Raw genomic sequence first — 26,537 nt, forward strand, 5'->3', positions numbered from 1 at the left:
ATATCCTAGAGTCTTAACATAAAAATAAGTTGGCAAAATGAAGATTTATATATTGACATGTTTATTACTTACTTATATCTTTTTTGTTTTTATCTTATATCTTCACCTACCATATTTTCTGGCGGATAAGATGACCCCCTAATTTTACAGTTAAAACATAGGTTTAGGCCTATATTCGCTGTATAAGACTACCCCCCACTTCCAAGGCAATACCAGTTCTTTTTTTAATAGACCGCCTCTCTGACTCTTGCCAATCTGAGCAGGCTTTTTACTAGAACACAGTGTCGTCTTATACGTCGGAAAATACGGCGTATATTGACAACTAGAATTTCCTTAATAAAAATTCAGTAATGGCTAAGAAAGTCAATTTGTTTACTTAAGTTTGTATCTTTTTTTTTTTTTTTTTTTAATCCTCACCCTAGCCAAAACCGGTTTGACTCAGTGGATAGAGCGTCGGTCTGCAGACTAAAAGGTCCCAGGTTCGATTCTGGTCAAGGGCATGTACCTTGGTTGCGGGCACATCCCAAAGGGGGGTGTGCAAGAGGCAGCTGATCGATGATTCTCTCTCATCGATGTTTCTCTCTATCCCTCTCTCTTCCTCTCTGTAAAAAAAATATATATATATATATATATATATATATATATATATATATATATATATATATATATATTTTTTTTTTTTTTTAAATCCTCACCCTAGGATGTTTTTCCATTGATTTTTAGAGATAGTGGAAGAGAAAAAGAAAGACAGAAAAAAATATTGATGGGTGCCTCCTGCACCCACACTGACCAGGGACCAAGCCAGGGAGGAGCCTGCTACAGAGGTATGTGCCCTTGACTGGAATTGAACCCATGACCCTTTGGGAAATCGTACCTGGGACCCCTTGGGGAACTGAACCTGGAACCTTTTGGTCCGCAGGCCAATGCTCTATCCACTGAGTCAAACTGGCCAGGGCTTTATCTTTCAACTGAGAAAAAAAAAGGTATACACATCTAAGAAAAAAAGAATTTGAGTTGGATAGCAATGTAAGAAAGGGAGTCACATTTGCATTAACTGTTCAATTCAACAGGATAATTATTAAAGTAAATATGCTAATCATAACTGAACAGCATATACACTGAGTGGCCAGATTATTATGATCTCTGAATGCATAATAATCTGGCCACTCAGTGTATATCCTATATACCCTGTTTCCCCGAAAATAAAACAGTGTCTTATATTAATTTTTCTCCCAAAGTTGCGCTAAGTCTTATTTTCAGGGGATGTCTTATTTTCGGGGAAACGTGGTAATAAAAGGCTAATATGCAAATTGTCCCCTCAACTAGGAGTTCGACCAGCAGGCAGGCTGGCCAACCTATCCATGTCTCCTCCTCCTGAGTGGCTAGATTATTATGCATTCAGAGATCATAATAATCTGGCCACTCGGTGTATATTTTAATAAGTATTTCAAGATACCCACCTTTCCATAATAACACAAGTGAACAACTTTTACCATCACTTTTGTGAATCCAACAAATAAAAACTGTGATATAGTCAGTATAGGTTAGTAATAAAAAATATACACTTTGGAGTCAGATGTCCTGAGTTTAAATCACAGTTTCATCATTTACTAGCATTTTCACTAAGGCAAAGTAATTAAACTTGTTGTGCCTCAGTTTCTTTATCTAAAAATGGGGGGCAACAAATGTACCTACTGCGTAGTTTTACTGCTTATTTAAATGAATTAATATAAAAAAAGAACTCTTCAAACAGTGCCTGTCACATAGTAATTAAACTTATTGGTTACTTAATATAATCACCTAAGATTCCACAGCCAATTATATCTATCTCTATTGTGACACATATATGTGTCTGATCCCTCTCTATAACATGATTTTCTGTAATACACCTTGAACCTAGTTCAGTACCCAAAACACAGTACGAGTAGTCACAGTAGTAGTAATAATAGCAGTATCAGCAGCAGCAGCAGTTGTAGATGCTCAAAAGAAAAAACTGAACTAATTGATGGTTAAAACAAATATTTGCTGGCCTGGCTGGTATGGCTCAACAGTTGAGTGATGACCTATGAATCAAGAGGTCATCGTTTTGATGCTGAAACCAGCTTGGCTCAATGGTTAGAGTATCAGTCTGCGGACTGAAAGGTCCCAGGTTCGATTCTGGTCAAGGGCATGTACAGTGGTTGCGGACACATCCCCAGTGAGGGTTGTGCAGGAGGCAGCTGGTCAATGTTTCTCTCTCATTGATGTTTCTAGCTCTCTGTCCCTCTCCCTTCCTCTCTGTGGAAAATAAATAAAATATATTTAAAAAAAAAAAAAAAAGTTCATGGTTCTGGTTCAATTCCCGATCAGGGCACATACTCAGGTTGTGGGTTCAAACTCTAATGGGAAGGAAGCGTGCAGGAGGCAGCTGTTCAATGAGTCTCTCTCATCATTGATGTTTCTATCCTTCTCCCTCTCTCCCTTCCTCTCTGAAATCAATACAAAAAATATAAAAACAAGTATTTGCTGAAGATAATTTATAAAATTAGTTATGAACTAGTAAGCATATGTGAAAATATTCAACCTTATCAAAATAAACAATAAATTAAACAAATTTTAGATTAAACAAAAACAACTGTTCTTACCCATGAAAGATGAAGAAAATGTAGTGACAGTACTACAGGTATATAGTAATATGGGCATTTTGCTACTTTTTCATGATTGTAGAGTAAATTGATATAACTTTTTGTAACATACCCTTTAAGATAATGAAGCACTATCAGAACATAAAATCTAACTAACAAAACTAATACATAGTTATAATAGAAAAACATATTTATATCGTGTTTCCCCGAAAATAAGACATCCTCCGAAAATAAGACCTAGCACAACTTTGGGAGAAAAAATTAATATAAGACACTGTCTTATTTTCGGGGAAACAGGGTAGCTCTGGTCAAGATAGCAGAGTAGGAAAACACTGTGCTTGTTTCCTCCTACAACAACATCAAAATTACAACTAAATTACAGAAAACTACCTCCAGCCTAGCTAAACAAAATTCCTATAACTAAGGACATAAAGAAGAAGTCACGTCCTTACTGGTAGGAGTGGGCAGAGAGGCAAAGTGGGCTGGAACCATACCCACACATGCCAGTTACATCAGGAGGGCTATATCCACCGCAGAGGTATACCTGAGAAATAAGGTGCCAGCCCCACACTAAGCACTCCAGCTGAGAGCGCCGGTGCCAGAAAGAGGAGTCTCCACAATGTCTGCCTGAAAATCAATGAGGCACATGCAGGAGGCGACCAATCGATGTGTCTCTCTCACATTGATGTTTTTCTCTCTATAAGTCTCTCCCACTGCCTTCAACTCTCTCAAAAAAAAAAAAAAAAAAAAAAAAAATTAAAGCCCAGCTGGCATGGGTGAGTGGTTGAGCAGCAACCTATGAACCAGGAGGTCACAGTTCAATTCCCAGTCAAGGCATATGCCCAAATTGAGGGCTCAATCCCCCGTGTGAGGCGTGCAGGAGACAGCTAACCAATTATTGTTATTATTGATGCTTCTATCTTTACCACTCCTTTACTCTCTGAAATCAATAATAAATATATATTGAAGAAAAAGATTTAAAAAAATGGAAAATATCCTAAGGTGAGGATTAACATAAAAATAATAATATTAAAAAAGATCAATGAAACAAAAACATCAGAAATGAAAATAAGTAACAACTGATATCACAAAAATACAAAGAACAAGAAAATACTGTGAATAATTATATGCAAACAAACTGGCCAAAATGGAATAAATGGATAAATTCTAGAAACATACAATCTTCCCAAAGTGAAACCAGAAAGATAAAATATGAGCTGTCAGCTAACTACTGATAAAATCAAATAATTTCTTTAAAATAAAAAATCCCAAAAAACTCAAGTCCTAGAACAAATGGGTTCATAGGTGATTTTTACCAAATAATCAAAGGAGATTTAACATCTATAATTCTCAAACTATTCCAAAAAAAACCCAAGAGGAAGGAAAACTCCCAAGTTCATTTCATGAAGCCAGAACTATCCTGTTAACAAAAATACCAAAGACATTATAAAAACAGAAAATTATAAGACAATATCCCCTATGAACACAGATATAAAAATTGTCAAAAAAAATATGAGCATACCAGATAAAGTAATACATTAAAATGATCATACGCCAAGATCAAGTGGAATTTAATCCAGGGATGTAAGTCTGGTACAATATTCACAAATCAATATATGTGATACATTACATAGACAAATTTAAAGACAAAAATCACATGGTCATATTAAGCGATGCAGAAAAGGCAATCGACAAAATCCAACACCCATTTTTGACAAAAACTCTCAGCAAAGTGGGACTAGAGGGATCATATCTCAACATAATGAAGGCCATATATAACAAAGCTACAGCCAACATCACATTCAATGAGCAAAAACTAAAACCATTCCTCCTAAGAACAGGAACAAAATAAGTATGTTCACTTTCACCACTCTTATTCAACATAGCATTAGAAGTCTAGCTACAGATATCAGACAAGAAGAAAAAATATAAGGCATCTATATTGGAAAGGAGGAAGTAAAACTGTCATTATTTGCAGAGAACATAATATTGTACACAGAAAACCCTAAAGACTCCACCAGGAAACTATTAGACTTAATAAATGAATTCGTCAAAGTAGCAAGATACAAAATTAACACCCAGATATCAAAAGCATTTTTATACATTAATAATGAATTCTCAGAAAGAGAAATTTTAAAAAATAATCCCATTTTCCATTGGGGGAAAAAAAGATAATGAAGAATAAACTTAATGAAGGAAGTAAAAGACTTCTACTCAGAAAACTATTGGATGTTGAGAAAAAAAATAAGAGGAAGATATAAAAAAGTAGAAAAATATATTGAATCATGGATCGGTAGAATTAACATAATTAAAAAGTCCATATTACCCAGAGCAATCTATATATTTAATGCAATCCCTATTAAACTACCAACGGCATATTTCATAGTTCTAGAAGAAACACTCCAAAAACGTGTATGGAACCCAAAAGACCCCTAATAGCTACATCAATCTTGAGAAAGAAAAACATAGTTGGAGGAATCACAATACCAGATATGAAGTTATACTACAAAGCCATTATAATCAAAACAGCCTGGTACTGGCACAAGAACAGGCACAGAATGGAACACAACAGAGAACCCAGAAATCAATCCAACCCATGCCACTCAATTAATATTTGAAAAAGGTGCCAAAAGCAAACAATGGAGCCAAGACAGTCTCTTCAATAAATGGTATTGGGAAAATTGGACAGATACATTAAAAAAAAGAAGAAAGAAAGAAAAGAAAAGAAAAGAAAGAAAGAAAGAAAGAAAGAAAGAAAGAAAGAAAGAAAGAAAGAAAGAAAGAAAGAGAAAAAAGAAACTAATTTACACCATATACAAGAATAAACTCAAAATGAATAAATGACTTAAATATAAGATGGGAGCCCCCACAAAAAATCCTAGAAGAAACCATAGGCAGCAAAATCCCGTACATCTCTTGTAGCAATGTTTATAGATACATCTCCTAAGGCAAGAGAAACAAAGGAGAAAATAAACAAATGGGACTACACCAAATTACAAAGCTTCTACACAGCAAAAGAAACTTCAACAAAATGAAAAGGGAACCCACTGTATGGGAAAACATATTTGGCAATGATATATCTGATAAAGAGTTAATATCCAAAATGCATAAAGAACTCATACAACTTAACAAAAGGAAGACAAATAATCCAATTTAAAAATGGCAAAGGACCTAAACAAACACTTCTCCAAAGAGGACAAGCAGATGGCCAAGAGACATATGAAAAAATGTTTAATGTCAATGATCATCAGAGCAATGCAAATTAAAACAATAATGAGATATCACCTCACACTTGTCACAATGACTACCATCAACAAATCTACAAATGACAAGTGCTGGCAAGGATGAGGAGAAAAGGAAACTCTAGTACACTTCTGGTAGGAATGCAGATTGGTGCAGCCTTTATGGAAATCACCATGGAGTTTCCTCAAAAATTAAATATGGACCTGTCTTTTGACCCAGTGATCCCACTTCTAGGAATATATCCTAAGAACCCCAAAACATCAATCAGAAGGAATGTGTACACCCCTATATTCATAGCAAGCAGCACAATTTACAATATTTGGAAACACCCTAAGTGCCCATCAGCAGATGAGTAGATTAAAAAAACTATGTTACATCTAGTAGATTAAAAAAACTATGTTACATCTACACAATGGAATTACTATGCTGCTGTAAAAAATAAGGAACTCTTACCACTTGCAACAGCACGGATGGACCTGGAGAACATTATGCGAAGCAAAATAAGCCAGTCAGAGATAGATAATTATCACATGATCTCACTCATATGTGAAATATAATCAACAATATAAACTGATGAACAAAAATAGATTCAGGGGGGGATAGTAGATGAATATCATGTAAGGCAGGGGTCTTCAAACTACGGCCCGCGGGCGACATGCAGCCCCCAGGGGAGTCTGATCCTGCCCGCCAGGTTTTTTGGGCAGTGAGCGCAGCCAAGGTGTTACAGTAGGAATTAGTACAGTAGTTCATATAGTCCGGCCCTCCAGCTCTCTGAGGGACCGTGATCTGGCCCCCACTTTAAAAAGTTTGAGGACCCCTGAGGGAAAATATCCTGTAAGTAAATTACATCTAGAAAATTTTTACTTTAGAAAATTAACTTTCATTTTTAATGCAAATATCAAGACACCCATGAAAAAAACACATGGTGTCAAAGGAAAATCATTTGGGCAAAAATGAAAAAAGATCCCAAGTCAAATTTATAGAAAATATTCCTTTATTAACTTTTGGTCGAGAATATGTTTGTCTATTTTCAGAAAACATCTCCGAGACCATGTGGATTCCTGCAACAGAGAGGAATTGACAGGACTGCTCCAGCCACTAAGACAGAAGAGAAGCAGTCCAGAGATGGAAGATGCTGACAACGCCTTGCCATACTAGCAGTCAGCAGCTGTGCATCACTGCAGGTTGCCCAGGACAGAACCAGAAAGGGTCGAACCTGCATTGCCACCAGTTGCCCACCATCCAGAACTAAAATATCATTGCTGACATGTACAAATAAGGAACTGTATGACATTGACATTGGGACTCAAAAGAACTGTTGGTCCAGAATAAAACTCACTACAGATTGATTCATTTACCTCCCAGCATAACCATTATTGCTTGACTCATTTTCGGTTCTTATAAGTGTATTTCTTGTATCACACATGATTTCACTCAACTAAGGGAAATAATGAACAACATAAACTAATGAACAAAAACAGACCCGGAGACAGGGAAGCGTTGATAAGACTGTCAAACCTCAGAGGGAAGGTAGGAAGGGTGGGGGAATAAGGGAGAGAATAACCAAAGGATTTGTATGCATGCATATAAGCCTAACCAGTGGTCTTAGACAATAGGGGGGTGAGGGCATACATGGGCTGGGGTTTGGGATGGGAATGGAGGGATGAAGACAAATAAATATGTGATACCTTCCTACCTCATAAAAGAGTAATATGCAAATTAACCATCACTCCGCTAAAGCCACACCCACCAGCCAGTCAGAGCGAGTATGTAAATTAACCCCAGCCAAGATGGCTGCAGCCACAGAGAACAGTTGAGAGAGGCTTGGGTTTCCTCAGCAACAGATAAAGCCAAGCTTTCCACACACCCTGGCCTGTCTAGGCCTCCACGCAAGGCTACAAAGTTTCAATTATAGAAGTACATAAGTCCCAACAGAAATGTCTGCCAGCCACAGAGTGAGCAGGAGGCTTGGCTCCGCTCCAGGATACAAAGTTTCAATTTAGAAGGTAAATAAATTCCATATACCAGGGCCTCTGCTTGGGTCGCCAGGGGGCGTGGCCAGCCTGAAAACCACCACAGGCCCCTCGCCCAGGCCACCCCACGCCCCAAGGGAACCCCACCCTGATCCGGGACACCCTTCAGGGAAAACCAGCTGGCCCCCACCCATGAACCAGGCCTCTATCCTATCAAATAAAAGAGGAATATGCAGATTGACCATCACTCCAACACACAAGATGGATGCCCCCATGTGGTTAAAGATCCTGCCCCTATGTGCACACAAGATAGTCACCACAAGATGGCCAGCAGGGGAGGGCAGTTAGGGAGGTACCAGGCCTGCAAGGGAGGGCAGTTGAGAGGGACCAGGTCTGCAAGGTAAGGCAGTTGGAGATCAACCCTGTAGGGGAGGGCAGTTAGGGGGGGCCAGGCCGGCAGAGGAGGGAAGTTAGTGGCAAACAGGCTGGCAGGGGAGCAGTTAGATATCAATCAGGCTGGCATGGGAGTAGTTAGGGGTTGATCAGGCTGGCAGCAGAAGCGGTTAGGGGCAATCAGGAAGGCAGGCAGGCGAGCAGTTGGGAGCCAGCAGTCCTTGATTGTGAGTGGGATGTATGACAGGCAGTTTAACATCCCTCGAGGTGTCCCAGATTGGAGAGGGTGTAGGCTGTGCTAAGGGACACCCCCCACCCCGTGCACAAATTTCGTGCACTGGGCCTCTAGTAATCAATAAAGAAATTAAAAAAAAATAGATCCAGAGACACAGAAACATTGAACAGTCCATCAATCTTCAGAGGGAAGGCAGGGGAAAGTAGAGGTGGGGGTTAGAGCTCAATCAAAGGACTTGTATGCATGCATATAAGCATAACAAATGGACAGATACTATGGGGGTGGGGCATGGGCTGGAGGGTTGGGGGGCCTATCCGGAAAAAAGGAGACATATGTAATACTTTAAATAATAAAGAATTTTGAAAATCCAAATGGATAAAATGTCCATTGTGATTATACAGCCTATTGTACAGAATTTGTATAGAAGTTATAAACTATATTTTTCAATTCACAATCAGAATTATTGTTGACATGATTTATTTTGTGTAAAAGTAATAAAAATTTAAATTTAAATATTAAGAAAAAAATGCTGTTGTGTATATATATATCATGGGATGCTATGCAGCAGTAAAAAAGAAGGATCTCTCACCCTTTGAGACAGCATGGAGGGACCTGAATAGTATTATGCTAAGCGAAATAAGCCAAACAGAGAAAGACTAGTGTCACATGATTGCACTCACATGTAGAATCTAATGAACAAAATAAACTGTTGAAAAAAATAGATCCAGAGACACAGAAGCATAGAATAGATTGTCAAATCTCACAGGGAAGGTCAGGTTGGATAGATGGGTAGATATCAATCCATATATGCGTAACCCATGAGCACATCAATAGGGTGGTGGAGGCCTGGTATGGGTATAGGGGCCAGTGGGAGAAAAGGGGGACATATATACTTTCAATAATAAAGGGTTGTTTTTTTTAATTCCCTGGGTAATAAGGATTAACAGAAACAAATTTTAAAAATATTAAAAATCACAGTGAGATACCATTTCATAGCCACTAGGATCGCAATAATAATAATAATAATAATAATAATAATTTTTTTAAAGTAAAAAAGGAAAGCAAGTGTTGGCAAAGATGTGGAGAAATTTTTTTTAATATATTTTATTGAGTTTTTACAGAGAGGAAGAGAGAGGAATAGAGAGTTAGAAATATCAGTGAGAAAGAATCATAGATCAGCTGCCTCTTGCATACCCCCCACTGGGGATGTGCCCACAACCAAGGTACATGCCCTTGACCAGAATCGAACCTGGGACCTTTCAGTCCACAGGTCAACGCTCTATCCACTGAGCCAAACTGGTTTCGGCACGATGTGGAGAAATTAAAACCCTTGTACACTTCTCACAGGAATGTGAAAGTGTAGTCAGTGTGGAAAACAGTTTGCTGGTTCCTCAATACATTAAACATAGAATTATTGTATAATCCAATAATTCCATTCCTAAGAATATATCCTAAAGAATTGAAAACAGATGTTTAAATACATAAAAACTTGTACATGACTGTTCATAGCATTATTCATAACAGACAAAAGGTAAAAACAGCCTAAGTATCTATGAATGAATGAATGGATAATCAAATGTGGGTTTTATCCATACAATGAAATTTTATTACATCATAAAAATGAAATACTGTCATATGCTATAACATGAATGAACTTTGTAAAGATGCTATGTGAAAGAAGCCATTCATGAAAAACCACATATTATATGAAGATGAAAATAGATTAGTGATTGCCTAGGGATGGAAGTGGTCCAAGGGTGAGATAGGATAGTCATAGTTAAAAGGTATAGGGTTTCTTTGGTGGTGATTAAAATTTTCAAATATTGACTGTGTTGATAGTTTCACAACTCTGTACATATACTATGTCCATTGAATTGCACATTTTAAATGGTTCAACTGCACATTATATGAATTATGCCTCAATAAAGCTGTTTAAAAACATTTTTAATAATTGATGTTAAAATTATAAAAACAAAGAACTCAATTATATTGATAAGATTAAGAATAAAGTGGAGAAAAACATGGACATATTAGGGTTGTGGGTCTGGCTATTTTTTCTTTTACTGTTAAAAAGTTTACACAAGATATATAAATGAATGCTTTTAAAACTTATGATATAGAAATGTTTGTTACTCACCTTTATAAATAAGAGGTTTATCTTTATCTTCTGTTTTCTCCCTACTAGCCAATTCAAGAAAATCTTCAATCAAGTCCAGAGATATAAGAGACTGGCTGAAAACAAGTCTAAAAAAAAACAAAAACAAATGAGTGTTCTTAGATTAAAAGATTCATATATTAAAGCTATTACTTCTACCCTCCCCTGCATGCCTGGTCAACCCGAATTGCCCTCCCCTGCCAGCCTGGTCGCCCCCAACTGCCCTCCCCAATTGGCCTGGTCACCCCTAACTGCCCTCCCCTCCTAGCCTGATTGCCCACAACTGCCCCCCCCCTACCGGCCATCTTGTGGCCGCCATCTTGTGACCACATGGGGCGGCCATTTGTAAGAGAGTGGAGGTCATATTACCTCTTTATTATATAGGACTTTTTTTATTCATTCATTTGGAGAATCAGCTGTTAAACATTTGTCAACATATCACTGGCGAAAATCACTAAAATTCACTTCTTTCTCATTCTGTGGAAATATCAAGTTTCTACAGGATAAGGCAAAAGTAGGTTTATAGTTGTGAGCATGCTTATCAGAGTTTATTCTTGTATATTTTATTGATTAAGGTATTACATATGTGTCCTTATCCCCTGATTGCCCCCTAACTCCCACATTCATGCCCTCACCCCCTTGGTTCTGTGTCCATTGATTAGGCTTATATGCATGCATAAAAGTTCTTTGATCTGTATTATTTATTAACTATTGTATCATTTTCCGTAAGAAAAACTGTAAACTTAATTTTGCCCCACCCCGTATTGGGGTCAATAGTCAACTGCACAAATAGAAAATAGGGGAATCTGATTTAACAGCAGTTGTTTTTTTAATGTCTTCACTGAACATAGTAGGTTTCAACATGAATCAATAGTTATTTAGAGGTTGTAAAGAGGTTCAGAACAGGCCTCTCCAATATATGCTACTTTGGAATGTGGACTATTTTGAGCTAAAGATAACTGAGACGCTGAAGGTACAAGAGAAACTTTTATCAGAAATAATTTTTTATGACCTATTTATAGGGAAGGGCAAACATATTTACTAAACACTTGCTCTTATCTTGAAAATTATCCTCCTCCTTCTGCAACTCAGGACATTTTACCCTACTTTAGCTCAGGATATCATAGATACCTCATATTAATTTTCTGTCTGTGAATCTCTCTTGTATGTGGAATGTCATATTCTGTCATATATGTTAGGGTTCCCATACATGCAATATGTAAGTAAACTTGGTTCTTTTTTCTTAATCTGTCTCATGCTGATTAATTAGACCAGCTAAAAGAAACTGCAAGGCTAGAGTAAAATGTCTTCCTCCCCCAAAGTTAGAAAACCTCTCTACAGAACTGCATGAATATATGTATAAAGTCCACAATAAACAAGAACCAGCCTCACTAAAACTCTGTGGGGTTTGTGTGTGTGCTTTTGTTTTTGTTTTGTTTTGAATCCTCACCTAAGAATACTTTTTCCATTGATTTTTAGAGAATGAAAGGGAGGGAGAGAAAAAGAGAAACACTGACACGAGAGACACACTAATTGGTTGCCTTCCACAGGAGCCCAAAGGAAGGCCGGGGATCAAAGCTACAACTGAGGTATGTGCCCTTGACCAGGAGTTGAACCTGAGACCCTTTGGTCCGTGGGCCAATGCTATGATCACTGACCCAAACCAGCCAGGGCTAAAACTCTGTGTTAATAAAAACTAAGCTGAGTGTTTTGTTTACTGCAACATTATTTTGCGATGGGTACTAAAAACCATGTGGTCAGGACTGAAATTATGCCACACAAAAAAATGGTCAATGAAGTGAGAGGAAAAACTATAAAATTCACAAGAGTGATAAAACTACCACTATTTGAAGATAAGGCAATTGAAATAGTAGTGATGTCTGTAACCTACTTTAAAAGGCATTAGGAAAATAAGATCAATGGGGGGAGGGATACATAAATAGATATGTAATAAAGAAAATACAGTAACTATAGAATATAGTACCAATTCTAGGTGATAGATATATGGGTATGCACTATAAAGTTCTTCCCACTTTTAATTATGTTTTAAAGCTTCCACAATGAAATGTTGGACAGATAAAGAATAGTGGTAATCACAATTCTGGAAATGCATAGTTTTATAGTCTTAACACTGATAACATCTATAAGTTGGGTTTATAACTAAAAATTACCATTAACAACAGTGTAAAAAAAAGCAGTAGATATATTTTGTTTGGACCAGAGGGGAAACAGCTATAGGAATATAGCCCTAGCCAGTTTGGCTCAGTGGATAGAACATCGGCCTGTGGACTAAAGAGTCCCACGTTCGATTCCGAACAAGGGCACATGCCTGGGTTGCGGACTCGATCCCCAGTATTGGACGTGCAGGAGGTAGCCAATCAATGTTTCTCTCTCATCATTTATGTTTCTCTCTCTCCCTCTCCCTTCCTCTCTGAAATAAAAAAGATATATTTAAAAAAAAAGATAAGGATACATTTTCTAATAATGTGAAGTATTCAACTATAGGTAGTGTTATGAGATGGTAAATATTCTATCACAGGAAAAAGTAGGAGAATATCTATGATGAACATGTTAGGAGAGATACTTGCATTGATTAGGAAGTTAAGATAACACTAAAATCATGTGTACATTCTTAAAATTCTTATATGGTACACAAATAAAAATTAATTTTTACAGAAGTTGATAGAAAAAATCCTGAGCATGTCTAGAGCAATAATCTCTCCTTATCTTTCAGAAACTCTGAACTCTAATATCCACTTTCTACTTGACATCTCTCCTGGATATCTAATAGGCCCTCAAACATAATATAGCTAGTCAAAACTCTTTACTATAACTAGTGAATTAAGTTCTACCCTAATATTGTCCATTTTAGTAAATAACATTATAATCCACCAGCGACTTAGGATGGAAGTCTGGGAATCATCTTTGACTAATGCCAAAGATGACTTATTTTTAGCCTTATGTTAATTGTTATTAAAAACATCACAGATATAATTTTTAAATGTTTTGTGATAAAATGTGGGGACCTAATAACAGCCTAAACAATAAGCCTGGTTCAAAACTATAAGAGTACACTTTTTAAATAGTAATTTTAGGGGTGAAACCAGGGACAGGATTCAGGGAAGGAAATGAGGGCACAAATGCTATAAGTAAAACAAACAGGAGCAAAAAACAAAGGAGAAATGATAGAGAATCATCAAAGAGGTGAAATAAAGTCTGAGAAGTGTCCATTAGATATGGGAATTAAAATATCACTAAGTGACTTTAGAGGGGGAAAAGCTCAGTAAAGTGACAGGGTAAAAGCCACATTGCATGGATTGGAAAATGGTTTTGAAGATGATAACATATAGATATCAACTATAAGCTTGGCTCAATAAAATAAATTTTAAAAGCAGTAACGAGAAGGGAAAAACAGCACTAAACAAATAACCAGAATATGAAGTTAGAACTAGTGGCTTAGAAGGAAGATATTGGGACCTGTCTATCACTATAGTAACCAAAGTAAATGACATTTTTAGAAAGGAAGAAAACACATTTCTTCAAATAAGCTGTTGAAACAATAGAAAGGTTATCAAAAAGTTCATTTATATAAAGAATAGGAAAGAACTTACACTTTATCCCCAATTTCCTCTGCCATACGAAGAATTTCAAAGAGAAGTACCATTTTGCCAGAATGCTCTAAAATCTCAGCATCAGCATCTGTAACAAAATCTTTGTACCAGTCTGGAGCTGGGCTGCTTGGATTAGAAGAGGAAGTAGCTTTACCTAAATAAAATAAATGAAACATAAATAAGTAGGCAAATAAGGAAAAAAAAAACTAAAAGATCCCAAGAGAGGGATTAAGAAAGAGACCAAGAAAACAGATATAGACCAACGCAGAGAAAGCTTGAGAAAGCGACATAGGAATTCGAGAGAGGGAAGCAACTGACACACACATAAACACACATGCGCATGCGCACGCGCGCACACATCCAGTACACTCATGCCCAGAGAGAGAAAAAAGACCACCACAGGAGAGAGCACTCAGGTAGACAGAAACTCTAAGAGACAGAAACCCCCAAGCCCAGATAGATAATAACCCCAAAACACATGCCAAGAAACAGACTGGGAAAGAAAAATGTCCAAAGAGAAGCAGAGAGGGAGACTGACTGACTCGGAAATCAAGAGAGAAAAGATCTTGAGTTCATGGGGCAAGAAACATTTCACTGTGCTACTAGAATTCTAGCAAACGTTTATCCCAGAATCCTCATATCAAATTAACTTTATTATTTGCACACTAACTTTGACTATAAAAGTTGTAAGAAGAAAGTTACACAAAATAATCTATTAAAGTTCTAAACATAAACAATTCAATGCAAAATGAGGAATGAAGTTTAACCTGTTTATTGCCCAATTGCTTTTTAATGTTAAGTATTTTACATTTTTATATATTTCTGCTATAAAGTATTTTACATATCCAAAAATGTATGTAAACAGCCATGTTCCCATATCTTACTTTTATCCAATTGTAACACTTGTTAAATCTGCTTCTGATGCACCTGAAGTCTAATATGTGACCCTAGCCAATCACATTCTTCTTTTCCTCCCTCCTTTTGGAGAGGTAACTAAAACCTTAAAGTTTGTTTGTCATTTCTGTGTATGTTTAATATTTTCACTGTATCTGTATCCCTAAATTGTACACTATTATGTTTTTAAACTACAGCAGGTCCTTGAATAATGTTGTTTTGTTATAATATTGACAAGATACTACAAGAACTTAATGCTTGTTTACATCTATTTGCCTAGGGTAAAATTGGTTTCATTATGCATCATTTTGCTTAAAGTCACAAAACCACCCTAGCTGGTTTGGTTCAGTGGATAGAGCATCAGCCTGTGGACCGAAGGGTCCCGGGTTCGATTCTGATCAAGGACACATACTTCGGTTGCAGGCTACTCCCTGTCCCAGGCACTGGTCAGGGCTTGTTTAGGAGGCAACTAATCGATGTGGTTCTCTCACAAAAATATTTCTCTCTCTCTTCCACTCTCTCTAAGTCAATGAAAAAATATCCTCAGGTAAGGATTAAAACAAAAACTCCAAACCATTCAAGTTACAAAACCTATGAAATAACTGCAGTGAACGTTCAATGGTGTTGTATTTTCCCAGAATGTTGTCTGCCAGCATAAAATTATGTTTATAATTTTTTAATTATCACTATAAGGATATTTATTTTATAGTCTTTATAAAATAGTTCTATTATCTGAAGTTCTTAAGAATCAAATCATGCTGTTTGTTTTGTGTGTTAACTTTTATCAGGTAGCATATCATTAAAATAGTGAGTAGTACTAGTAGAATGGTAAGCTCCATGAATGCATTTTGTTCACTGATATGCTAAGGCTGCTCAACCGCTGGCTATAATGTGCACTGATCACCAGGGGGCAGAGAGTTGACCGGTCGACCAGTTGCTATGATGTGCACTGACCACCAGGGGGAAGATGCTCTGACCAGTAGGTGAGCTTGCTGCTGGGGTCTGGCCCATTGGGACTGAGCGAGACAGGCCAAGCATGCCCTAGAGCTCTCCCGTGGTCCCTCCCAGGCTAGCCAACCTCCCATGTCCCTCCCCAGCCACAATAGTACACTGGTGTGGTCCCTCAGCCTGGCCTGCACCCTCTCACAATCTGGGACCCCTTGGGGGCTGTCGGAGAGCCAATTTTGACCCTATCCCACAGGCCAGGCCAAGGTACCTAACTGATGCACAAATTAGTGCACCAGGCCTCTTGTATCATATAATACTGGTAATAATATGGTCCTATATCGCCAAAGCCGGTTTGGCTCAGTGGTAGAGCGTCGGTCTGCGGACTGAAAGGTCCCGGGTTCGATTCCGGTCAGGGGCATGTACATTGGTTGCGGGCACATCCCCGGTAGGGGATGTGCAGGAGGCAGCTGGTCGATGTTTCTCTCTCATCGACGTTTCTAGCTCTCTATCTCTCTCCCTTCCTCTCTGTAAAAAATCAATAAAATATATTTTTTAAAAAGATATGGTCCTATATCACATACAAGGATCCTATCGCAAAAGTTGATATCCATACAATAAATTATATAGATTTTAAAATGTATTCTAAAAATACCAAGATAATTAATAAACTGAATATTTTAATTACACAGCAAATTTCACATCATAAAACTGTCCTTCTAAAACAATGTTGAAACACAGAATAAGTGATGCTATAAGGTAAACTAAAATGACTTATTCAAGATTCTGCTTCTCAGAAAATTCAAAAATCTTCTGTAAATGAATTAAACACCAACTCTTTGAAGTAAAAATGAAATATGCCCTACCCAGTTTGGCTCAATGGATAGAGCAGTGGCCTGTGGACTCAAGCGTCCTGGGTTCAAATCTGGTCAAGGGCACATGCCCAGGTTGCAGGTTCAGTCCCCAGTAAGGGGCGTGCTAGAGGCAGCCAATCAATGATTCTCTCTCATCATTAATGTTTATATCTCCCTCTCCCTTCCTTTCTGAAATCAATAAAAATACATATTAAGAAATAAAATAATGAAATATGCAGTGAGAATCATATCATACATCAATTATAGCTATGTACTTACTTAATATCCATTTCAAATTCCAGGTGCAACATTTTCGCCCTGTAATACTTCCTACTTAGTGTTTTTATATTTACTGTAAGGAAGCAAAATTTTTAAAAATATATATTTTATTGATTTTTTACAGAGAGTACGGGAGCGAGAGAGTTAGAAACATCGATAAGAGAGAAACATCGATCAGATGCCTCTGCAACCAAGGTACATGCCCTTGACCAGAATTGAACCTGGGACCCTTCAGTCTGCAAGCCAATGCTCTATCCACTAAGCCAAACTTAAAAACTTAAAATTAAGTTTTTAAATTAAAATTTTAAAAACTTAAAATTAAGTTTTTAAAAAGTTATAATACCAGCTATATATGTTCATATACTATGATCTACTCAGCCTTCTATGGAGTTAATCTAGATCTACAGAACAAAAATAAAATTTTATCATCTATTTGTTTTGAAAAATGTTTCTGATAAATTATAAGTGTAACAGATGCAAAAAAAAATTAAAATACATCATATATGAATGACATGTATTTGAATGCACACAGCTAAAATTAAACAAAGACCCTAGACAAGTAGTTAGTTTGTCATTTGGAACCCAGAGCCTTCCCTGTCTACTTTTAAGTTTACAACATGTAGCCACCTATATTTTGCCCCAGTTCTTTCCAACCTTTTCACATTATGGCTTAAATGAAAAGCAATCATAGTCACATAGTACACCAGGAAAAATGGAAAAATCTTCTCATTTATGGACATAACTCAGCTGCCTCAGACCCCACCTATACTTCTAACTGATAAAGGAATCAATACCTCAGCATACTTCTATGTAGCCCATTTACAGTAAAGAATGAGACATACTGGCAAGTCTTACTCTCTCTGATCTCTTAACTTTAAGTTATGAGAAACATTTTAACAAGTAAATTTTAAGAAAATCATTCCCAGGAACACATAAACTCTAAGCTATTCCTTTATAATTGTGAGATGAGAGACTGCGGGTAACTTTAAGTAAAAAGGCAGATTGGGAGAGCAAAAGAAGAGATAACAGAAGCTTCCTGTTACCTTAAATTAAACTATAAATATTCCTTTAATATTCTTAGAAAAAAATATTCTGTAAATGTAATTGGAAGTTGAATGCTGAAAACAAACTGCCTTTATGGAATAACAAGAGAGAGAAAAAACAAGGAGGGGAATTTTGTAGTTTAATTTTTACTATTTCCTTGATTTCTAAGAGAAGACAGAGTCTGTGGTTAGGCTGCCATCTGTCTATTCGAAAGAGGAACTACTGAAAAGAGAAATGTTTATCAAGGTATTGCAGGCCTGAGACCAGCTAAGCTTATTTGAGTACAGGATCATTCACCTAGTTAGCACCTACGGTATATCTCTCTTCAGTTCATAGTCAACAGCTTTGTTCCATGACTTCCAAACACCAGCTATTTAGAGCTATTTACACTTTTCTGTCTTTAGATATTTGATATTTCAAATATTCAGATATTTGTTCCCAGCTTTAGAGCAGACACCCAGTCAGGCTGTACCAGGAGAATATGGAGCCTCAATACTAATTCTTTAAAGGTAGGTAACAGGTAAAGACAACTCAAGCCTTTGGGAGTTCAGTCAAAACCTTCCCTGTCTATATACTCATGCACAAGAGAAAAAAAAGCAAAAGAGGTGACACAAACTGTACATGGCACAGAAGAAACCTAAAGTAGACAACAATTACAATTTTTTAAGAGTTACAAAGGAAAAAGACTAAACCATTAAAAATAATTTCACTATATAAAATCAATTACAATGATACTTGATTCCTTGAAATTCTTCCAGCTATATATACATAGTTAAGAGAAATTACCATGTTGGTTCTGAGATTGAATGTATCTAGGTCAGAATTCAACTTCTACCAATTATTTATAAAAATAAAAATATAAACAACATTGCAAGGCTGCGCAAGAAGCTAACATATGAAATAAAAGTAATAGAGAGTTTATATTTATACATGTAAATAAACAATACTTTTTCTTTCCTATGAAATATCAGAAAGAGCAAAAGGCTTGCTTTGATTTAAAAAGTTATCAGATATTTATTATTATTCTGTGTTCCATGATTATTCTACATGCTTACCAATTGAGAAAAGACATGCCTCTGGCCAACAAGACGGGATGATTAATAACTGAAAAAAAGTACTGACATGATAATGACATATTTCTAAACAATGTTCCATGATAAAGGCAGCATTCATTAGACTTACTTTCGTCCGTCTTTATAGAAACCGAGGGATTGTTTCCTGTTTCATCCACATTTCCTTCACCACCTCCTCGAGATCTTGAATTCCACACTTTAATTACTTCAACATCATTGTCACTGCCACTTCCACTTGAGCTACTATCTTTTTTCCCCTTTTTCCCTTTTGTTTTCTTCTTTCTGAAAAAGAACAAATTCAAACTAATAGAAAAGTATAGTAAACATATAACTGCCAATTATGTGAACAATCTGTAAATAGGGAGTTTTAATGTGTCAACACGAGGCACAAAAGTATTCAATTTACTTTGAATAATCATCGGAGCTTAAACTCATGGAGGATTCGTCAGAATCTGAAGCTATAAATTCATCCATGCTGTCTTCATCAAAATATCCCTAGGGAAAAAAGATGAATGTTTTAATAGTTTATTTCAACTTACATTGGAAATTATAATGATGTTCCTTTATTTCTTAAGAATAAGTCAATTTTTCTAATTCATGAATGAAAGAACTATCATGAATTAGAAAAAAATAATGGAGACATGACAGATATGACTACTAAATGCAATGTGAGGTCTTAGATTGATCATAAAAAAGAAAAAAGTACAAAAACTAAGAAAATCCAATTGAATCCTGTTGTTCAGTTAAAACTCAATGTTAATGTCTTACTTTTGATCACTTTGGTATGGTTATGAGAAATGTTAGGATTAACATTTAATATTCACATTATAATAATAATGCATTCAAATAGAAATTAACTGGAAATAAAATACATGAATTATTATACCACAAATCAAAAGAAAATTCAAATATACAGTAAGTGTATATATATCAACTTTTTTCTAAAATTATTCTGCTTCTAACAGATACCTTTTATATAATTCTTAGGTTACTTGATTTACCTTATTTTCTTTACTAATGTAGTCCAGCTGTAAACACCAAGGATGAGTCCAGATTCTACTTAACATCTGAAAATCTTGGAAAAGTTTTGCACCTGCTTTTCCTCTTCCACCTTCACTGCTATTACCTACACCTGATCAAAAGAAAAATAGTCAATGTTAAGATATAAGAAGATCAATTTTAACGTACGTGTTTCTAAAATAGAGGTTTTAACTTGATCTGTTCCATGAACTCCTTTGGCAGTGTTTACAATGTTTTCAATTACATAAAATAAATAGGATTGAAAAAGAAATCCATTGTATAGAAATTATCAAAATACTAAAAAAATGTGATATCATATTATGTGTAATTTATTAATTAATTAAATAAAAAATATAGCAGCAAGTCTAAGAATTATATGAAAAGTAGAAGTATTAATAAAGGTAAATAATTTTGAGATATCATTAATATACATAAATATATCTGATTTATAATAATAACAAAGTCAGTTATCAATAATACTACTGTGGTTTGCTGCATACCTTTGAAACTGGAAAAAATGCTACACTTTTGTTGGAGGGTAGTGAAAACTAAAAAGGAATTTTTTTTATTCAGGTTCATAGACCTCTAAATTCTATCCACTGAACCCGAAATTACAAACTCTTGTTTTTATTTTTATTTTTATTTTTAATAATAATTTTCTTTTTAATTACAGTGAACATATAATAATATTAGTTTCAGGTGTACAACATAATTGTTAAACATTTACATAACTTACTAAGTGATCAGTCTGGTAAGTCTAGTACCCATCTGACAACATACACATTACAATATGATTGACTATATTTCCTATGATGTATTTACATACCTGTGACAGTTTTTATAACTGGAAATTTCTGTATCTTAATACCTAAACCTTTTTCATGAATCTCCCCAACCAACTACCATCTGGTGATCATCAGTTTGTTCACTGAATATATCAGTCCATTTCTGTTTTGTTTGTTCACTTGTTTAGGTTTTTTTTTTTTTTAGATTCCTCATAAGTAAAATCATATGGTATCCATCTTTCTCTGTCCAAATTCTTTTACTTAGCATAATACCCTCTAGGTCCATCCATGCTGTCACAAATGGCAAGATTTCATTTTTTTATTGCTAAGTAATTTTCTATGGTAGGTATGTATGAATGTGTATGTGTAAATATCTTCTTTCTCAGTTCATCTATTGATTCCACACATATGTTGTTTCCATATCATGACTATTGTAAACAATGTTGCAATGAATACAGGGGTGCATGTATCTTTTCAAATTAGTAACTGTTTTCTTAAAAGAAATACCAGAAAGTGGAATTGCTGGGTCATATGGTAGTTGTACTTTTAAATTTTGAGGACCCTGCATACTGTTTTCCATAGTTTCTGTACCAATTAACAATGCCACTGCCTGGCCAGCATGGCTCAGTGGTTGAGTGTCTAACTATGAACCAGAAGGTCATGGTCAGGGCACATGTGGTTGGCGGGCTTGATCATCAGAGTGGGATGTGCAGAAGGCACCCAATCAATGATTTTTTTTCCCTTATCATTGATGTTTCTATCTCTCCATCTCTCTTCTTCTCTAAAATCAATAAAATATGTATTTTATAAAAATAATGCCACCAAAAGTGCACAAGTTTTCCCTTTTCTCCATATTCTTATAGCACTTGCTGTTTGTTGACTTTTTGATAAGATATATTTTTACAGGTCTGAGGGGATAACTGGTTTTTATTTGCATTTCTCTGATGCTTAGTTTTGTTATCTTTTCATATGTCTGCTGGCAACTAAATTGCCTCTTAGGAGAAATGTCTACCCATGTCCTCTGCCCTTTTTATTTTTCTAATCCTCACCAGAGGATTTTTTCCCCATTGATTCTTAGAGAAAGTGGAAGTGAGGGGAAGAGACAGAGAGAAATATCGATGTGAGACACATTGATTGGTTGCATCCCACATGATCCCCAATCAAGGCCTGGGATCATGCCCTTGACAAGAATCAAACTCAGGATCTTTCAATCAGCGGGCCAACACTTAATCCAATGAGCCAAACTGGCTAGGGCTCTTCTGCCTATTTTTAAATAGAATTCTTTGTTTTTTAAGTTGAGATGCATGAGTTCTTTATATATTTTGAATAATAAAACCTTCTCCATTATATCAATGGTAAATCTCTTTTCTCATTCACTAGGCTGTCTCTGCGTTTTGCTGATAGCTTCATTCTCCCTGTAGAAGCTTTTAAGTTTGATGTAGAGCCATTTGTTTAGTTTTGCTTTTATTGACCTTCCCCAAGAAGACATACAGAAAAAGATACTGATTGCTAAGACAAACTTCAGAGAACTCAGTGCCTATGTTTTCTTCTAGGAGTTTTATGGTTTCGGATGTTACATTTAAGACTCTAATTAACTTTGACTTTATTTTTGTAGATATATGGTATAATTTGTCCAGTTTCATTTTTTGGCATGGATCTGGTCCAGTTTTCCCAACTATGCTTTTACAGAGACTATCATTTTGCCATTATATAATCTCTCATTTGCCATACATCAATTCACCAAGGAAAACACACAGAAATCTCTCACATTTCTGCACACTAACAGCCAATGATCAGAAAGAGATATTAAGAAAAGGATGTCCCATATACAATTTTATCAAAAAGAATAAACTAGGAATAAATTTATTCAGTGAGGTGAAAAACATATACGCTGAAAACTCTAAGACACTGAAAAAAATAAAGAGGACACAAATAAATGGAAGGAAATAGTGTTCATGTATTGGAAACATCAATATTAAAATGTACATAACACCCAAAGCAATTTAATGACTCAATGCAATTGCTATCTAATTCCAATGATATTGTTTCCAGAACTAGAAGAAAATCTAAAATTTACACAAAATCACAAAAGACCCCGAACAGAAAGCAATCATTTAAAAAAATCTTTTAATATCTTAACTCAGTTTACTGGGATGACATTGACTTTTGAAAATTTTTACTATTGAAAGTATCACATGTCTCCTTTTTCTTCGCATTGACCCCCTCCAACCCACTCCTGACCCCTGCCCCAGGAATTCATCATACTATACTAGTAGTTTGTGTCCATGGCTTATGAATATATTCATTCCAGTTCTTAAGTTAATCTCTTCTGACCCATCCCATCTTCCCTCTTAGATTCCACAGTGTGTTCTATGCTCCTATGTCTCAGGATATATTCAACAGTTTATTTTGTTCATTAGATTCCACATACAAGTGCAATCATGTGACACTTGTTTTTCTCTGGCTGGTTTATTTCAATTACCATACTACTCCACAGGTCCCCCCACGCTGTCTCAAAAGGTAAGAGGTCCTTCTTTTTTACTGCTGCATAGTACTCCATTTGGGGTAAATGTATATTTTTTTATCCATTCATCTGCTGATGGGCACTTGGACTTATTCTAGGTCTTAGTTATTGTAAATTACCCTGCTATGAACATAGGGATACATACTAGGTGTACCAGTTAATAATGCGGACTTTTTTCAATAGATAGACTTACACATATGATCTCTGAATGCATAATAATCTGGCCACTCAGTGTGTGTGTGTGTGTGTGTGTGTGTGTGTGTGTGTGTGTATTGGAGGCCTGGTGCATGAATTCGCGCATCAGTGGGGTCCTGCCAGCCTGGCCAGTGGGAAGGGACACTGGCAGTTGACCAGCCTGCTTGCTGGTCAAGGGGACAATTTGCATATTAGCCTTTTATTATACAGGATATACACTAAGTGGCCAGATTATTATACGATCAGAGATCATAATAATCTGGACACTGTATTGACAAAACAGCTTACATGTCAAATTTGCTGAAGGTGTTAACATCATCTATATCTTTATGCTTTAAAATGTCAAACTTTGTGCCAAAGAAAAAGCATTTGCAGGAAGTTTTAATTCGTTATTTTGAAGAAAAGTGCTGCTGAATACTTCAGGAAGCTTATGGTGAACATGCTCCATCTCAAGATACTTGTGAACGCTAGTTAAATGCTTTAAAAGTGATAATTTTGATGTGCAAGACAAACAACATCCAGGTCAACTGAAAAAGTTTGAAAACCAACCATTACAAGCATTATTAGATGAAGATGTGTGTTAAAATCAAAAACAACTTGCAGAAAGATTAAACATTGCTCAACAAACAATTTCTGATAATTTACAAGCACTGGGAAAGACTTTAAAGGAAGGAAAATGGGTGCTACATCAACTGAACGAAAGACAAATGGAAAACCGAAAAGTCATCAGTAAAATGTTGCTTCAACGGCATGAAAGCAAGTTTTTTGGATCAAATTGTGACTGGCGATGAAAAGTGGATTTATTTTGAGAATCCTAAATGCACAAGATCATGGGTTGATACAGGTAAATCATCAACATTGACTGTGTGTTTGGTGGAATCAGGAAGGTGTGGTGTATTTTGAGCTTCTAAAACCAGGTGAAACCATTAATACTGATTGGCTACCGACAACAAGTAATCAATTTGAACCACACTTTGATCATGAAATGACTAGAATGTTCCAGAAGACTCAGCAAAGTAATTTTGGCTTGTGATAACTCTTTAAAACCAGTTAAAGACATGTTAGAAGATCTTGCTTGGGAAGTATTAACCCACCCTCTGTATTCACCAAACATTGCTCCTTCATATCGATATTATCACTTTTTCCAATAGATGGCACATGCACTTTCTGAGCAGCACTTCAAAAGGTACGAAGAAGTGGAAAATTGGGTCTCTGAATTGTTTGCCTCAAAACAAGAAAAGTTCTATTGGGACGGTATCCACAAATTACCTGAAAGATGGGTGAAATGTGTAGCTAGCGATGAACATTACATTGAATAAAGCACTTTTGGTGTTTCTCTTGAAATTATCATGTTTTCTTTTATTACAAAAACCTGTCATTATTAACCAGTACACCTAGTATATTGTATCTGATAGGTATTTAGGGATTCCTAGGATATAGTCCTAGAAGTGGGCAAATGGCAGTTCCATATTTGATTTTTTAGGAACCTCCTTGTTTTCCATAATGGCTGCACCAGTCTGCATTCCCGCCAGCAGTGTACTAGGGTTCTCTTTTCTCCATATCCTCACCAGCACTTGTCATTTGTAGATTTCTTAATGGTAGCCATTCTAAAAGATGTGAGGTAATAATCTATTATCATTTTTATTTGCATTTCTCTGACTTTGAACATTTTTTCACATGTTTCTCATCCATCTGTATGACCACTTTGCCCATTTAGGTATTTTTTTTTAATTGGATTGTCTTCCTTTTTTAAGTTGTATGAGATTCTTATATATTTTGGATATTAACACTTTATCAGATGTATCACTGCTAAATATGCTCTCCCATACAATGGGCTTTGTATTATGTTGAGGTCTGATTACTCTATTCCCACTTTGCAGAGTTTTAATCAAAAAGGGTGCTGGATTTTGTTCAGTGCTTTTTCTGCATCTTTTGATTGATCATGTGCTTTTTGTCTTTCAATCTGTTTATGTGATGTATCATGTTTATGGATTTTTTAATATTATACGAGCCTTTCATTGCTGGAATAACTCCCACTCAGTCATGATGAATTACCATTGTAATATAGTGCTGGATCCAATTTACTAATATTTTGTTGAGGACTTTAGCATCTATGTTCATCAAGAACATTGACCTATAATTCTCTTTCTTTGTAGTGCCGTTACCTGATTTTGGAATTAGGATAAAGCTGGCCTCATGAAAAGAGCTTGGAAGTGTTCCATGCTCTTGGGTTTTTAGGATAGGTTTTAGGTTCTTATTTGAATGTTTGGTAATACTCCTTGGAGAAGCCATCCAGACCACAGCTTTTGTTTGCTAAGTTGTTGTTTTTTTAATAACTGTTTCGATTTCAGTTGTTAGTGGCCTATTCAGGTTTTCTGATTCTTTTTTATTAATTTTTAGAAGATTGTATTATTCTACAAATTTGTCCATATTACCCATGCTGTCCACCTTGTTAACATACAGTTTGTTCATAGTATTTTCTTATAGTCCTTTGTATTTCTTTGGGGTCAGTTGTTACTTCATTGATTTCACTTCTGATTTTATTAATTTGTGTCCCCTCCCATCTTGTTTATCTTTTCAAAGAACCAGCTCTTGGTTTCATTGATTTCTTTTTGCATTGTTTTTTTAGTCTCCATGTCACTTATTTCTACTATAATGTTTACTACTTACTTCCTTTTACTTACTTGGAG

The 26,537-nt window shown here is 35.9% G+C and overlaps 1 protein-coding gene across 13 annotated transcripts in view; it reads right to left on the minus strand.

Annotated features, from left to right (window-relative positions):
• The window catches only part of ATRX (ATRX chromatin remodeler), a 227,719-nt gene that overhangs the window by 53,178 nt on the left and 148,004 nt on the right, over positions 1–26,537 (minus strand). For all 13 annotated transcript variants that reach the window (XM_084869377.1, XM_084869373.1, XM_084869365.1 and 10 more), the window contains 5 exons: positions 20,325–20,455; positions 19,730–19,818; positions 19,433–19,605; positions 14,235–14,388; positions 10,606–10,712 (listed from right to left, as the gene is read on the minus strand). In XM_084869377.1, the coding sequence (XP_084725503.1) occupies positions 10,606–10,712; positions 14,235–14,388; positions 19,433–19,605; positions 19,730–19,818; positions 20,325–20,455 (654 nt within the window). The remainder of the gene's footprint in view (positions 1–10,605; positions 10,713–14,234; positions 14,389–19,432; positions 19,606–19,729; positions 19,819–20,324; positions 20,456–26,537) is intronic.

This window comes from Pipistrellus hanaki, assembly GCF_964339955.1.
Source record: "Pipistrellus hanaki genome assembly, chromosome: X".
NCBI classification, from domain to species: Eukaryota; Metazoa; Chordata; class Mammalia; order Chiroptera; family Vespertilionidae; genus Pipistrellus; species Pipistrellus hanaki.